Source organism: Lemur catta, chromosome 6, assembly GCF_020740605.2.
Source record: "Lemur catta isolate mLemCat1 chromosome 6, mLemCat1.pri, whole genome shotgun sequence".
Taxonomy (NCBI): domain Eukaryota; kingdom Metazoa; phylum Chordata; class Mammalia; order Primates; family Lemuridae; genus Lemur; species Lemur catta.
This window is the reverse complement of record NC_059133.1, coordinates 1,003,606-1,017,191: the sequence shown is the minus strand read 5'-3', so window position 1 is coordinate 1,017,191 and position 13,586 is coordinate 1,003,606. Positions and strand designations below refer to the sequence as shown.

The 13,586-nt window shown below is 49.2% G+C and overlaps 1 protein-coding gene across 1 annotated transcript; it reads right to left on the bottom strand.

Moving 5' to 3' along the window:
- Window positions 1–715: 715 nt before the first annotated feature.
- On the bottom strand, window positions 716–11,507 carry LOC123640256 (translation initiation factor IF-2-like). Its single transcript, XM_045554713.1, has 3 exons — window positions 11,454–11,507; window positions 10,375–11,345; window positions 716–1,082 (listed from the first exon to the last, which is right to left on the bottom strand). The coding sequence occupies exons 1-3, from the start codon at window positions 11,505–11,507 to the stop codon at window positions 1,070–1,072; spliced, it is 1,038 nt and encodes a 345-aa protein (XP_045410669.1). The 3' UTR covers window positions 716–1,069.
- Window positions 11,508–13,586: the final 2,079 nt, after the last annotated feature.

Sequence of the window (13,586 nt, the reverse complement as noted above, 5' to 3'; positions counted from 1 at the left end):
CCTCCCAAACAGCAGGCTTAACAGAATGCCCAGTTGTTTTGTTTTGTTTTGTTTTGATCTTTGGTAGACACAGGGTCTCCCTATTGCCCAGGCTGGTCTCAAACTCCTGGTTTCAAGCCATCTTCCTGCCTCGACCTCCCAGAGTGCTGAGATTACAGGTGTGTGTGAGACACAGCACCCAGCCTTGATATCTTTTTTGATTATCTTTTAACAAACCTTGAGTTCTTACTGGTATCTGTAACCCCCAATGCCAACCTGACATGGAGTTTGTTCTATCCTCCGCTCTTTATAACTAACTCTCTTTCAATAGTGAGAAACTTCTGTGCATCCGCATGGTAACTCAGTCCCCTGGTATGTAACCATCTCTGGGCCACACCAGACAGAAACCTGGCCCCAGACACAACCACTGTCCCCCATTTATGCACCAGTCAAGAGCTCAGCTCTGGTGACAGTGCTGCCCCCAGAACTCTTGTATCTACCGGCTGAAAGCACAGCCCAACAAAGGGCAACGGGGAGGGTGTCAGTGGTTTTTTAATGTTCTTTTTTCTGACAGGAATAAAATAAAGCCCTTTTTCTTCTTAATCCGTCTCTCACCTTTAATTTAGTAGACTATCCTTTCACAGACAAAACATTCTTTAAATGGTATTTTTCTCACTTCAGTATTCAGGAAAAATAGTTTTTACTGAACTTTAGTTTTAATGGAAATCTAATAATTTGCATAGTTTTAATAGAAATCAGTCCTCTTTTTCCCCAGGATGTAATTACCCAAATTGATTGTGTAACCAAGGCCTTATTTGGGTGTCATAGCTGAGGATAAATTTCATGTGATTTGGCGTGACACACCCAAGGTTGTAGAACGTGTGTTGAGCCGACGTCCACACAGCCCTCAGACCTGCACCGGGTGGCCCCTGCACCCTGGAACACAAGGTCTCAGCCTCACAGGTGGTGGGAAGACGCTTCCCGACAAGCCACGGGCCGTGGCAGACACCGGGGGCCCCTAGAAGTTGGAGATTCGCACGTGCACAAGTCCTTGCTGCGTGTGCGCAAGCCTGGGGAAGGCAGGCTGGGTTCACCGTCTTGGCCTAGGAGTGAAAGAGCAAATAAGAAAAATAAAAGAACCCTCAGGTGTAAGGTAGGCTCAACCCTACATTCCTTACGATGACATCTCCAGACAGAAGTGGATTTTCCGGCCTTGCTCGTTGCGTCATGCAAATAAGGAGGCCGTGTGTGTTAATCACCACTTCTCACGGGGCCCATGTCTGTGAGTCGTCAGAGCACAAGACTGGCTTTCTGTGGTCCAGAATCCCTGCGGGGATTACTCTTCATCACAGAGGGGACAAGTAAGAAAAGTTTCCCAAAATTTAGGAATGGACAGAAGGACGGTGGGGTGGGGCGTCCTTTCCACGTCAGGCCGAGTGTCCTCTGGCAGCCTGCCCAGGGGACTGATTCCCCGGGGGCGTGCACCTGTTGAACTTGCCATTTACTGTTGACTGTGATATTTTACAACTCAGCAAGGGTAGGTTTTAACTGACCGAAAGCAGATGGCAAAGTAAAATGATTCTTGCTGACACCCATGCCAGCGAATTTTGCCCAGTAGCAAGTGATAGAAATTATTTCTCTCTGGTAGAAAAGATTACAGATAGAAAAGCTTGCAGTTTTATGGCCCTATAGGACATTAGCCAATTTTTTTAAATACAAAAAGCTTACTCAAGCAAGCTTTTTTTCAGTGACTGCAAATACTATACTTCCCTCTTTCCAATGTTTTGCATTTAGATCTATGCTGTGTTGCCCACGGTGGCTTTGAACTCCTGGGCTCAAGTGATCCTCCTGCCTCAGCCTCCTGAGTAGCTGGGACTGCAGGTGCCATCACCATGCCTGGCTACTTTTTCTATTTTTGTGGTGTCCAAGAAGGAGAGGAGAAAGAGTATGGGGCTGAGAAAACATCTGAAGGATAAACTGCAGAACCTTCCCAAATTTGGCAAAAGACATATACCTATGCATTCAAGAAGCTCAGAGAACCCCAAATAAGATAAACCCAAACAAATCTATGCCACACACATCACAACTAAACTTCTGGAAACTAATGACAAAGAAAAAATCTTGAAAGCAGACGTAGAGAAATGACACACTGCCTATGGCGAAGAACCTCGGATTTCTTATCAGAAACCACGGAGGCCAGAAAGAAGTGGCACAGCATCTCCCGGGTAGTGAAGGAGCTGCCCACCACACATTCTACACCGAGTGAGAATGTTCTTCAGGAATGAAGGAGAAATAAAGACATTCTCAGGCCAAGGAAAAGTACAAGACTTTGTCACTAGCAGAACTACCCTTAAAGAACAGCTAAAGGAAGCTCTTCAAACAGAAAAGAAACGGTAACAGATGGCTTGAAACTTTAGAAAGGAAAGAAAACATGGACTGGGAAAAATGTAGGTAAATATAATAGGTTGTCCTCATCATGAGTTTCTTAAATCAATATGGGTGGTTGAAGCAAAAATTATAACCCCGACGTCGTACCAAATGTGTACACAGGAAATACTTAGATGATCATTTTTAATGGGAAGGGAAAAGGGAGCTAATGGAAATGAGGTTTCTACACGTCACTCAACGTGCTAAAATGTCAGCATAAGTAGACTGTGATAACCTCGGTACATATGTTTTAACATCCAGAGAACCACCGGGAAAAGTATACAAAGTTTTATACTCAAAAACACTATAAAAAATCAAAATGGAATTCTAAGGAATGTCAAGCAGCCCACAGGAAGGCAAGAGAAGAGAAGGGAGGAATGGGAAAGGGAGGGACACACAAAACAAGCAACAAATGGCAGACTTAAGCCTTAACATACCAATAATTATGTCAAATGTACATGACCTAAATACACTGATTAAAACTCACAGATTAGGCCAGGCGCAGTGGCTCATGCCTGTAATCCTAGCACTCTGGGAGGCCAAGGCGGGAGGATCACTCAAGGTCAGGAGTTCAAGACCAGCCTGAACAAGAGCGAGATACCGACTCTATTAAAAATAGAAATTATCTGGACAACTAAAACTATATAGAAAAAATTAGCCAGGCATGGTGGCGCATGCCTGTAGTCCCAGCTATTTGCAGGCTGAGACAGAAGGATCGCTTAAGCCCAGGAGTTTGAGGTTGCTGTGAGCTAAAGTGACACCATGGCACTCTAGCCCTGGCAACAGAGCAAGACTGTCTCCAAAAAAAAAAAAACATGCAGATTGTCAGAGCGGATTAAGAAAACCACAACACAACTATATGCTATCCACAGGAAACTTACTTCACACATAATGACACAGGTGAGTTAAACATAATGCAAACATTACTCCAAAAAGTAGGGATGACTATGTTATAAAATTAGTTATTACATATTATGATATATAATACACATATTGTTTATTATATATATAATCACATAAAGTAGACTTCAGAGCAAAGAAAATCACCAGGGACAGGCCGGGCGCGGTGGCTCACGCCTGTAATCCTGGCACTCTGGGAGGCCGAGGCGGGTGGATCGCTTGAGGTCAGGAGTTCAAGACCAGCCTCAGCAAGAACGAGACCCCGTCTCTACTAAAAATACAAAGAAATTATCTGGCCAACTAAAATATATATATAGAAAAAATTAGCCAGGCATGGTGGCGCATGCCTGTAGTCCCAGCTACTCGGGAGGCTGAGGCAGTAGGATCGCTTAAGCCCAGGAGTTTGAGGTTGCTGTGAGCTAGGCTGATGCCACGGCACTCACTCTAGCCCGGACAACACAGCGAGACTCTGTCTCAAAAAAAAAAAAAAAGAAAAGAAAAGAAAATCACTAGGGACAAAGGAGAACATCACATAAGGATAAAAGGAGCAACGCACCTGGAAGACATATGATCCAAAGTGTGTCTACGCCAAACAGCAGACCTTAAAAATACCTGAAGCAAAAAACTCATAGTGCTGAAAGGAGAAATAGAGAAATCCAGAATTATAGTTGGGGACTTCTATGCCCCACTCTCAGCATGGACAGAAAGTCAACAAAGATATAGAAGAACTTACCACCACCATCAACTGCAGGATCTGAACAACATTTATAGAACACTCCACCAAAAAATAGCAGAATACACATTCTTTTCAAGAACCAACCCACAAAAGATTAACCAAACAAACCTCAACAAATTTAAAAGAATTGAAATCACACAGAATATGTTATCTGATCAAAATAGAATCAAAGTAGAAACCATTAATAGAAAGACCAGAAGAAAGTCTCCAAAAACTTGGAAACTAAACAACGAACTTCTAAATAATTCATGTGCTATGCTTTGAATATTTGTCTCCTCCAATACACATGTTGAAATTTGATCCCCAATGTGGCAGTATTGAGAGGTGGAGTCCTTAAGAGGTGATTGGGTCAGCCCTCATGAACGGATTAATAGGTGATCACAGGAGTGGGACTGGTGACTTTATGAAAAGAGAGAGGCTCGAGGGGCACGGTCATCCCCTTGTCATGTGATGCCAGGGCCGCCTCAGGACTGCAGAGAGTCTCCACTAGCAAGACAGTCCTCACCAGATGCAGCCCCTCGACCTTGGACTTCTCAGCCTCCATACTTTAAGAAATAAATTCTTTCTATCTATAAATTGCCCCGTCTCCAGTATTCTGTTACAAGCAACAGAAAACGGACTAAGATACCACGGATCTAAGAGGAAGGTGTGGGAAAATTTAAAAATATTGAACCAAATGAAAATTAAAATACAATGTATCAAAAATTCTGGAACACAGCTAAAGCAGTGCCAAGAGGGAAAGCTATATAAATGCATATCTTATAAAAAGGAAATGTCTCAAATCAATAATCTAAGCTCCCACCTTAAGAACCCAGAAAAAGAATAGCAAAATGAACCCAAAGCAAGCAGAAGGAAGGAAAATTATAGATAAAAGCAGAAATCAATAGAATTGAAAACAACAACAATAGAGACAAATCAATGAAACAAAGAGCTGGTTCTTCTAATAGATCAGTAAAATGGACACACCCCAGGCCAGAATAACAAAGAAAAGAGAAGACAAAATTACCAATATTGGGAATGAAACAGGAGACATCACTACAGACTCTACAGACAGCAAAAGGATAACAAGGAAATCTGTCAACTTGGCTGGGTCACAGTCATATCATTCTGGATGTTTCTGTGAGGGTGTTTTTGGATGAGATTTACGTTTAAATTGGTGCACTTCTGGTAAAGCCCAATGCCCTCCACTATGTGTGTGGGCCTCCACTATGTGTATGGGCCTCCACTATGTGTGTGGGCCTCTACCAATCAGCTAAAGGCCTAAGGCTGACCTGAGGGCAGGAAGGAATTCTGCAGACCTTCTTCAGACTCCCTCTGCAGGATCTGCCCTTCCTGGCTCCGTAGCGGAAGGACGGATGGATGGCAGCCTTTGGATGGCACCTTCAACTCCTTCCCGAGTCTCCAGCCTCCCAGCTGCCCTAGGAGATTTTGGACTCATCAAGACTCCACAATGGCTTAGGCCAATTCCTTAAAATAAGTCTCTCTTCCTCGCTCTGTCTCTGTCTCTCTGCAGATAGAGATATAAACCTATACACACGCATATACATATAATGAGAACCAACGGGATGTGATACATACACGTGTGTGAGTGTGTGTGTACATATATGCATATACACACAACATATATTGGTTCTGTTTCTCTGAAGAACCTTGAATAATAAAAAGGAAAAAGAGAAGACAAATTACTAATGTGGGCATGAAACGGGACACGACTACAGACCTCACAGACAGCAAAAGGGCAATAGAGGAATTCTACGAAAAACTCTACACGTAAATTTGACAACTTAGATGAAATGAACCAATCCTTCAAAACCCATAAACTACCACAACTCATTCAAAACAAAATAGATAATTTAGAGAGCCATATAATTATTAAGGAAACGGAACTAATAATTTTGAAACTCAGAAAGAAGGAAAAGAAGAAAAGAAAAGAAAAAAAAAGGAAGATAAGTTCAGGCCCAGATGGTTTCCTTGGAGACTTTTTCCAAATGTTTAAATAAGAATTAACACCAATTCTACAAAATCCTTCCAGAAAATAGAAAGAAGGGAACACTTTCTAACTCACTTTATGAAGCGAGTAGTATCCTGATACCAAAACCAAAGACAGTACCAAAAAAGAAAACTACAAGCCAACATCACTCATGAATATAGACACAAAAATCCTTAACAAAATTATCGGTAAATAGAATTCAGCAATACATAAAAAGAATTATTCACTGTAAGTAAGAGAGATTTATTCCAAGGCTGCAAGGCTGGTTCAATATTCAAAAATAAATTAATATAATTCACCATATTAACAGTCTAAAGTAGAAAAATCTCATGATCATATCAATTGATGCGGAAAAGACATCTGACAAAATTCAACACACATTCACGATAAAAAAAAAAAACTCTCAGGAAAATAGGAATGGAGGGAATTACCTCAACCTCATGAAGAGCATCCACACACAGCCCATGGCTAACGTTATACCAAATGGTGAAAGAATGAACCCCCCCGCTATGATCAGGAGTAGGGTAAAGATTTCACCCTCACCACTGCCACTCGCCAAAGTTCTAGAAGTGGTAGCCAATGCAATAGGCAAGGAAAAAAAGGCATTTTTATCTGAAACGAAGAAATAAAACTGTCTCTATTTGTAAATGACATGATTATGTACACAGAATAGCCCACAGAGTCTACCAATAAAACTCCTAGAACAAATAAATGAGCTCAACACAGTCTCAGGACACAAGATAAATTTTTTTTTTTTTTTTAGAGACAGGGTCTCACTGTGTCAGCCAGGCTGGAGTGCAGTGATGTGATCATAGCTCACTGCAGTCTCAAACTCTTGGGCACAGTGATCCTCTAGCCTCTAGCCAAAGTACTGGGATTGCAGGGGTGAGATACCACTCCCAGCAAGATAAACGATTTTAAAAACTCAATTGTATTCCTACCTACCAGCAATGAACACAGAGACATGGAATTGAAAATACAACACAAGTTACAATGGCTCAAAATAAAATACTAGGAGTAAATTTAATGAAACATGTATAGAATTTATATGCTGAAAACTATAAAATGCTGATGAAAAAAATCAAAGGTCCAAATAAAGGGAGAAATACATCATCTTCGTGCATTGGAAGACTCAAAGAGTAAAAATGCCCGTTTTCTCCAAATTGTTATACAAGTTTAACCCAATTCCTATCAAAATCCCAGCAAGAATTTTTGTAGATACAGACAAGATTATTCTAAAATTTATATGGAATTTGAGGAACTGTAATAGCTAAAAGCATTTTGAAAATGGAGAATAAAGTAGGAAAAATCAGTCTACCTGATGCATCAGGACTCTGGCCATCCAGACTGTGTGGCCCTGCAGAGGCACAGGCATGCAGGTGAGCGGAACAGAAGAGATGCCCAGAAAGAGACCTGCACAGGTATGTCCAGCTGAGCTCTTACAAACACGCAGAAGCATTTCTATGGACGAGGGTAGCCTTTTCATCGAACTGCTACAGCAATTAGACATCCACAGGTGAAGAGGAAGAGGAGGAGGAGAAAAAGAGGGAGAGAGATGGAAAACAACCTCAACATAAGTGTCCCACATCTTATACAAAAATTAACTCAAAATGGATCATGAATTTAAATGCAAAACTATAAAACTTTTTGGAAAACCATAGGGAAAAATATTTGGGATCTAGAGCTAGGCAAAAAGTTCTCGGACTTGACATTAAAAGCACGAGCCATAAAAGAAAATACTGATAAATGGGACCTCTTTAAAGACCTGCTCTGCAAAAGACCCTGTTCAGAGGATGAACAGACAAGCCACAAACTGAGAAAAGATATTTGCACGCTGCCTGTGTGACAAAGAACTGGTGTAAAGCATATGTAAAAACTCTCAAAGTCAACAGTAAAAAAATAAGCAATCCGATTTAAAAATTAGCAACAGATATGGAGAGACGTTTCCACAGAGAGGCTATGCAGAGTCAGCACATGCAAAGCAGCTCCATGTCATCAGCCACTGGGGACATGCACACTGAGAGCACAGCGAGATGTCACACTTGTTGGAATGACTAAAGTAAAAGGCAGTGACAACACCAAACACTAGCAAAGCTGTGGAGAAACTCAATCACCCCTACGTTGCCGGTGGGAATGTGAAATGGCACAGCCATTCTGGAAAACAGCCGGCCAGTTTCTTCCAAATTGCGCTCCTGGGCATTCGTCCCGGAGAAATGACAACTTTTTTCACACCAAAAATTGTGTGTGAGTGTTCATAGCACCTATATTTGTAATAGACCCAAACTGGAATCAGCCCAGGCGTTGAGTTGTTAAACCGTGGTACATCCACTCCATTCAATGCCACTCAGCATTGAATTAAAAAGGAACAAACTGGCCAGGAGCAGAGGCTCACTCCTTAATCCCAGCACTTTGGGAAGCTAGGATGGAAGGACCACTCGAGGCCAGGAGTGCAAGACCACCCTGGGCAATATAGTGACACCCTGTCTCTACAAAAAATAGAAAAATTAGCCGCGTGTAGTGGTGCGTGCCTGTCGTCCCAGCTACTCAAGAGGCTGAGGCATGAGGATCACTTGAGCCCAGGAATTCAAGGTTACAGTGAGCTATGATCATGCCACTGCACTCTAGCCAGGGTGGCAGAGCAACACCCTGTCTCTAAAACAAAAAACAAACGAAAGGAACAAACTATTGATTTATGCAACAACTTGGATAAATCTCTAGGGAATTACTCTGAGCAAAAATAGCCAATCCCAAAATGTTACTTACTATGTGACTATGTTTATGTAACACTTTTTCAATGACACAGTTTGAGAAAAGGAGGACAGATGAACAGTGGCCAACGATTACTGCCAGGGTGGGGGACAGAAGGCGGTATTACAAAAGGACAGCACCAGCAACCCTGTGTCCCAGGACTCTTCGTGCCCTGTGGGTACACAAACCCACCGGGGTGATACGGTTGTGCAGCATGGACTGTCCACACACAAATGGGGACAGGTGAAACTGGGGACACTGGAACCAGGCCAGGGGGTTGTATCAGCAGCAATGTCCTGGCTGTGCTGTCCTACCACAGTTTTGTGACATGGTGCCATTGGGAAAGACTGAGCAAACGGTACACGAGATCTCTCTGTATTAGTTCTTAGAACTGCATGTAAACCTACAACTATTTCAATAAAATTTTCAGCTCAAAAGTTGCACTGGGATTTTTTCTAAGGAGGTACCCGGAAGGGTGTGTGTAGGTACAGTAACAGTCGTGCTTCTCTGCGAGTGGTTTTCGACAAGGAAATGGACACCCTCAGATCCTGTCTAAAAGCAAACAACTGTTTTTCCTTTATTATCTCACACAGAACACTTTGCTTCTGAAATCAAGTGGGGGGGCAGTTTCCTATATTGACCAATTCTACTCTCTGGACACCATCTGGGTGTCCAACAACTTAATCCACGTGGGCCCACGTTTGCCCAGCAGAACCCTCTGCTCCTGGAGGCCCCCTCCCCTGGTTCTGCGGCCCAGCCCCTCCCGCTTACTAAGGACCCTCCTGGGGTTTTCTCAGCTCTCTCCAGCAGCAAGTTTCCCTCTCCACTGGGTTACTCTGTCAACCACCTCCCCCTCCTCTTAGAACCCATAACCATCTCCACACCCCCGCCCCCACTCCCTCACCACCTGGTCCCTCCCTCCTGCTCGCCAAGGCCCCAGCACAGGCCTTGCCCAGGGCAGGGCCTCTGCACTGAACCGGCGAGCGCCCCTCCCAAGCACCCCAGGCACTCCCCCCCCTGCAGCCACTCCGTGCACTTGCAGCTGTTGTGAACCTCCCCGCCCCCTGACGTCATTGCCCCCTGCAGGGGAGCTCACCTGAAACTTCCCCCATGGACATCCCTCACCAAATGGTGTCCCTTTGCTCTCCTGAGTACCCTGGACTCCAGGCCTGGGGCTCCCTCCTGGAGGTCCCCTCACTGCCCCCTGAATTCCCCAACTCACTTTCAAGTTCATCCTCTACCCCCGAGAAGGGGCCAGATTCCAGCTGAGCACCCCAGCCCTTGGCCAGATTCCAGCTGAGCACCCCAGCCCTTCTCTTGAGGCCTCTCTCCTCACCCCTTTCCTTTGGGAAAGTTGGCCGGTTGGCGGGTCCCACCCTCCGGGCCTCTACCTGGACAGGAGCGCAGTGTGGAGGTGTGCAGGGCCTGGCCAGTGCATTCCCTGTAGACCTGCCTCCGCCACTGTCCTCACCCTCCCTTGCCCAGAGGTGGTGGCGTTACCACCATCCCACTGCTTGGGACTGGGGGTGGGTGGTAAACTAGGACCCCTGCCTGCCACGTGGTGCAGCCTGGGGCCAGGCGCACCACCGCCTACCCGCGCCGGCCCGCACGCGTTTGTGGCGGTTTCCGCAGTGCCCCAGGCTGCTGGCACGGTGACATCAAGGTGCTCCCCAGCTCTGATGGCCATCCCGTCCACCGGTGCAGCTCGAGGTCCAGGGCCGGCCGCAGCAGGCTCTCCAGCGCGCTTCCGCGCAGCTCGGCCCCCGGGAAGGAGGGAAGCCGGTCCAGCCCCGAGCGCTGCGAAAGGTACACTCGGAGACCGTCCGCGCCACACGGGGCACCTGAGGATTCCTGCCTCCACCAGACCATTTCCAGCGCGGATCCCCGGGACGTCGGCGCCGTCTCCAGGCTCCCTCCACCCCCGGGGGCCGGAAAGGTTCTGAGACCGGAGGGGGGCACCCGATGGGGCCATGTCGGGTGGGGGCGACCCACGGGGGCTGATGCTGAGTGGGGCGAGCTCCAGGTTCCCCCGGTGCCAGCGCGCAACACCCCCCTAGGGCCGCGGGCTCCGCAGGGTTTCCGTGAGCACGGGGCGCTGTTTTGGGGACCCTGTCCCGGATCGTCCAGGCTCCCGCGGGCCGGCCCCACGTCGGCCTTGGGGTCACAGCGCCCCGCTTCCGTCCCGGGCGCGCGCCCAGGCTCCACACGGAGACGCGAACGCAGAGGGCCCCGGGGCCGCGGACAGGCGGGCGCCGCCCGGGGCCGACGGAGGAGCCGCCACCCAAGCTCGCCCGACGCGGGCGCAGGGTCCGCGGGGCGCAGGCGCAGTCCCAGCCTCCCCGGAGGCGCGGGCGCCGGGTCCTCCCACGCAAGCCTCGCCCTCCGCCCCTGGCGGCCGGCCTCCCGGGGCGAGGCGGGCGGAAGGAAGGGAGGAAGGGCGGGGCGAAGGGCTTCCGAGACCCCGAGCGCACCGGCTCCGCCCCTGTGGGGCTGTGACCGCGGTGCTTTCCTCACTTCTGCCTTCTGCGTGGGTGACGGGGATGAGGGGACGGCGTGGCGAGGTCCCTATCGTGGGACTAGGGCATAGTGGGCGCTGAGGGTCCGGAGCCCTCTCCTGCGGCGCCCCCCCCACGTCCCCGCCCCGCCGGCGGACCCGCTGCCCCCCCAGCTCACGCTGTCCTGACGGGAAGGCAGGGACGACAGGCCCCAGACTGCAGAACGCGCCATGGGGCTCCGCCCACTGCACCTACCGTAGGGGACTGGTGGTGGCCACCCTCCCTTAAGTCCTCGCCCTCAGGACCCTGGCACAGCGAGGTCTGTGCCTTTCCAGTGACCCGTGGTCACCAGGGCCAGGGGACCCAGCTGCTACAAGTGACACCATTCCCCCGGCTGGACTGGTAATCCTAATTCACAGCAGAGAAGCTCACCCCAGGTCACACCGTATCGGGTGAACCCTCCACGGGCTACAGTGCTCCAAGCAGGAGGGTCACCTGCCTTGGGAGGACGAGGGCCCACCCACAGCCTCAGTGGACAGACAGAGCACCAGGCACCAGCCACTGCGCATCCCCATTGTTGACTGAGCACCCATGACATGCACCGCCCTGGGCAGCTGCTGCTCCTCCCTGCCTTCCTGGGGCTCAAAGTCTGTGCTTGGAACTTGGATAAAGCTTCTGCCTGGCCCCAGAACCTCACACTTTGGTGCAGATAAAAGAAAAAATAAGACACAGTATCTTGGACATCTAGAAAGTACTCTTCAAAGGTTAGTTGAATGAGTGGATAGTCACCACGGTCCTGCTTGCTGGGACAGTCCCAGTTTATGCAGGGTTCTGGCTTCACGCTTAGTAGCATGCCCTTTCACGCTCCAAAGTGTCCCATTTGGACGTTGTTATATGGCCACTCTACACACAAAACAAGATCCTTCCTGTGAGGGATCAGAGAGCAGGCCACACCTGGTTGGCCTGCACAATTTGGAAGGCACAGGAGGGACCTGTCAACCTACATTCACCAGGTAGCACTCACTGCTGTGTTCCTCTGGGAAGAGCTGTTGCTCCAGGAATCTTCTATTTCTTCACCTATCTCAGTGCCAGGCAATTGTGGGGGCTCAGTTAACCTATTCCATAAAGCTTCAGGAGGCCTTGCTCTTCTTGGCACTGGGCTGGAGCCATCAGCCAACGCTAGTGGGAGTGGCCAAGCACAAGCAAATACGGGTACAGTGTGTCAGAGAGAAACGGAGACCAGAGAAGGGATGAGGAAAGTGAAATGCTACTTATGGAGAATGCTCAGGGACAGCTTCCCCAATACGGAGACATTTGAGCAAAGGTCTGGAGAAATAACAGCATGAGACTGGCACATACCAGGGGTAGAGCATGCCAGGTAGAGGAAATGGCTTTCAGGTGGGGCAGGAAGGACAGGGTGGCTGCAGAACTGATGAGGGGAGGGCAGGCGCCAGACACTGCAGGCTCGGCCGCCCTAAGAACGCCGGCTTCAGCTATGAACCAAATGGGGAGCCCTTTTGGGTGTCAGGACTCGGTTCCCCTGCAGCTCCTGGAAGGTAAGAACAGCTTTTGACGTAAGCTCCATGAACGGCACGGCCGTGTACCAATAAAACTCCACTTAGGACACTGACGTTTGAACTGCATATACTTTGTCCTGAAATACGACTTCCCCTTAAGCACTAGAAAGTGAGAACACTGTTCTTGGCCCAAGGGCCGTGCAGCACGAGCGGGGCCGGGCAGGGAGACCCGGGGGAGCTCCGGGCAGGGGAGGGCTCGACCTAGCTCGACCCCGTTGCCGAGCCACGCCAGTCGCGGACGGGCGGCCTCCTCGCCGTCACGTCACGACTTACAAAGTGAACGTACTCGTCTCACTTTCGCACATAGAAGCTGTGGCAAAGCCTCACACGCGGGGGCGTCGGCACGGTGCAGCCGGCGGATGTCTCGGTCCGCACGGGACCTGCGCCGGGACGCTCCGCACTAGCCGTCTCATTTCCTCCGGGCACGGAGGCCGCACCGCGTGGTCGGTCCCAGCGCTTCGTGGTCGCGTCGCGCTCCAGTCCCCGCCCTCCACGCCGAGCCGCACGAGGAAGCCTGATGGCCTGAGCCTCAAGGGCTCAGTGCCCAGCACGCAGCGGGCGGGCGGGCTGGGGTCCCCGCCACCGTGCAAGGCGCGCCGACGGCGGAGCCACAGGAAGACGCCGCGCCAGCAGCCCAGCGCGCTGCGCCTGCGTGGTTTGCCTACCGGAACGGGTGGGGGGCCGGCGCGAGGATTGCGCCTGCGCGGCCCTCCCGGCCCGCCCCCTTAGCGCGC

Coding starts and splice junctions, on each gene's coding strand:
- LOC123640256 (XM_045554713.1), bottom strand. CDS start 11,507: ATGGCGCGTTCTGCAGTCTGGGGCCTGTCGTCCCTGCCTTCCCGTCAG. Junction 11,346..11,453: donor TGCCTTCCCGTCAGGACAGC/GTGAGCTGGGGG, acceptor GTCCCACGATAG/GGACCTCGCCACGCCGTCCC.